Here is a 3,276-nt window from a genome sequence, read left to right as displayed (position 1 = left end):
TGCATTGACAAAGGGAGAGAGGAACAACAGTTGGTCTTGGTTCTTGTACCTGGTTCGCCGTCACGTAATTGGAGCGACGCGCTAAGTCTATATGATATCGGATTAGCACCATGGTCTCCTTAATGTAGCTACAGAACAAATGGAGGGTTACCCTCCTCTTGTGCACCGGTGCCGCATGCGTCATTTTGCTACAAACATTTGGAGAAGACAAAAGAGCAAGGAGGTAATAAAGAATCTGAAGATACTTTGCAAAGTTAAAGAGGAGAGATAGTTCAACAAAAAGCTTGTAGAATTTGAGAAGATCTTGAACGAGCCTGCGATAGAGTGGTTGAAGAGCGAAATGGCTAATAATTGCAAATGAGCGCTAGCATATGATGAGGGTGGTTGTAGGTATGGAACAATGACCATAAATATTTTGGAGGTATTCAACAATGTCCTTAAAGGCATCCATGCTATGTCGGTATCTGCCATCGTGGAGTACACCGTCCACAAATGCAACTTCTATTTTATCGATCGGTGGAAGAAAGCACATAATGGACTTGATGCTGGTGAGGTGTGGGGAAAAGCTATCGCTAAGCACATCATGAAGCAAAGGGAAATATATGCTACCCAAGAGGAACAACTCTTTGATCCAAAGAGCTATGTTTACAGCGTTACATCCGCATTTCAGACTAGCGTCGGGGGTGAGAGCTCTTGTGGCAGGATCTGTAGAGTAGACATAACTACAGTGGAGTGCACATGCAGGACACCGCAATTGCTGCATGTCTCGTGCTCTCATGTTATCACAATATGTTGGATGAGAAGAGTGGACCACACATCTCGCGACTACTTGACCCTAGTGTATTATAAGAGAATGACTCTGAAGACTTGGGAGTCCACCTTTCGAGCCTTTACTTGATTCTTTGCAATGGCTCGATTACAATAGTGATGAATATGTGCCACATTGTGGTCTACTGAAACACCAGGGAGGAGGAAGAGAAAACATCTCCAGAATGAGATGGATGATTGCAATAATGGTTATGGTGATGACATGTACGGAGGTGGAGATTTTGATGAGACAACTATTAAAATACGTTGCTCCATATGCCACCGATTTGGCCACAAGATGGAACAACACAAGGAGGGCCCGAAGAATAAGCCAATTCGTAGGAAAAAGAGGAATTCTAGAAGGGGGGCATTAAATCGCAGTTTGGTAGAGGTGAACTATTCAATATTGTATTTTGCTCCATGTTGAATTTTTTATATATGCCGGCAATTATGTTGTTTTTCTTCGTTATCTAACGACTGTGTGAAGATTCATATTACAGGGCGATGGTGCACCCCAATTACCTGCTCCTGGAGACGTACTACAACAGGGATCATCGAGCACACTTGATGGTCGACAACAGCAAGGTATGATTTATCCATAACTGCTATGTATAATTTCTAAGTAACATGTAGGTGTAAATAACAATTTCAATTTAAATTGTATCTTTCAGGTGCTAAAATCCCTTCGGATACGCACTCACAGTCCTCTTAGGTGGGATAAGAGGTACACCCCATACATTCGGCGCGCAGTCTTCTTGCTGTTGGTCAGGTTGGTCATGATGGTGTTGCCGATGTTCTACAACACAGCGCTGACTGCACTAGTGGACCGCTGGAGGATGGAGACACACACCTTCCACCTCCCTTACGGCGAGCTCACGATCACGCTGTAGAATGTGGCCATGATACTCGGACTACCAGTGGACGGGCAGCCTGTGTGCGGGAATCTTCAGCCTGCTGGATGGCGCGACATGGTGAAGACACTCCTTGGTAGTAGGCCTCCTGAGCAAGAGCAGGATGCGAAAGATAAGAAACCATGTGGCATCAGCTCCGCCTGGTTGGCTACCAACTTATGGGAATGTGCTCCTGATGCAGCGGAGGAGTTCGTTGAGACGTATGCTCGCGCGTGGTTGTGGCACCTTATTGGCGGTTACTTGTTTCTGGACGAGAGTAGCAACACAGTTTCTTAGATGTTCTTGCCGATACTTGGCAAGGTTTAGGAGAACATAAGACTGTACAGCTGGGGATCCACCACGCTTGCATGGTTATATCGACAGCTATGTGATGCATGCAGGCACAGTGGGACCATGGCAACCTTGGGGGATGCGCGTACCTGCTACAGGTGTGGATGTGGGAGCGGTTGCACATTGGTAGACCAAACCGATTCTATCCCGGGATATGTATTTTTATTTGTGCTTACATTATTATTTTTATTTCTGCTTGCATTGTTATTTCTATTTAGATTGTTATTTATGTCATTTATGCCATATGCTGTATTTTAATTGTAGGTTTGGGATTTCGAGGATGAGGGCTCGATGCCGACCGTTGCTTTCCTTTGGAAAAACGTCAAGGTTGTGACTCACAACGCAGTCAATGGTACCTCTTCTACACCAACAAGTTCGACTGCATCATGCCCACATGAGTGCAAATGTATCGGCATTTTTGGTTGAAATACTTGCACATGTCAATTGACATCGTTGTTATACGTTGTTCATTTTTAAGTGACGTGGGAGCTATATAACTGGCAAGAGATCTTAGGCATGGGACTTAGCCCTTTATGCACACAGGGCATGGAGTATTGGCATTCTATTCTGCCGCTTATTTGTTTCTCCATTGTTGAAATCCATCCGCTGAACCGTGTGATGAGGAAGTTTGGGAGGTTGCAGCGTACGCCTCCAGACACGGCCTCCACATCGGTGACCTTGCACAAGTGAGTAAATCTAATTGTCAACCTAATTTGCGGCAATGCTTCCATGATTCATTCCTACATTGTTACATTTGTTTCTGATTTTACCATATTGTAGGATTAACAGGAGGAAGCAGAGGGGTGCAAGAGATTGGCGGGACATCCACAACACCTATTTGCTACAGTGGGCTAATAGGTCCTAAACTATAGTGCAAGGTGGGGCCTCTCACTGCTTGAGGCCCTACCACAACTACTTGAGATGGCTGCACAACAACTCCAGGTTGACAATCGAGCCACCTCGAGTTGCGGTTCAAGAAAAAGATTTGCCTAACTCTGATGATGAGGATGACCTGGTAGATGAGTATGATCAAATCACTCACCACGGTCTCCAGCCTAAGTGTGCCCCACTTCACAACTACATGGTACTTGCAATTCATGATAGGTACATTGTATTGACTCATGGTTCATACCATACATAATGTATTGCATCGTGTTTACGGGGCCAGCATCTTGGACGCCTTGCAAATGAGGCTGGATAAGCGTTGCTAGTCCCACGGGTTTTCGAG

The 3,276-nt window shown here is 45.2% G+C and overlaps 1 protein-coding gene across 1 annotated transcript; it reads left to right on the top strand.

Moving 5' to 3' along the window:
• Positions 1-1,706: 1,706 nt before the first annotated feature.
• Positions 1,707-2,913, top strand: LOC133931296 (protein MAIN-LIKE 1-like). The gene is made up of 5 exons (XM_062378156.1): positions 1,707-1,985; positions 2,099-2,146; positions 2,313-2,375; positions 2,592-2,734; positions 2,829-2,913. Exons 1-5 carry the CDS (start codon positions 1,707-1,709, stop codon positions 2,911-2,913), a joined length of 618 nt encoding a protein of 205 aa, XP_062234140.1.
• Positions 2,914-3,276: the final 363 nt, after the last annotated feature.

Source organism: Phragmites australis, chromosome 1, assembly GCF_958298935.1.
Source record: "Phragmites australis chromosome 1, lpPhrAust1.1, whole genome shotgun sequence".
Classification (NCBI taxonomy): Eukaryota; Viridiplantae; Streptophyta; class Magnoliopsida; order Poales; family Poaceae; genus Phragmites; species Phragmites australis.
Note: the sequence above shows the minus strand (reverse complement) of the source record. Positions and strands in the feature narration are given on the sequence as shown.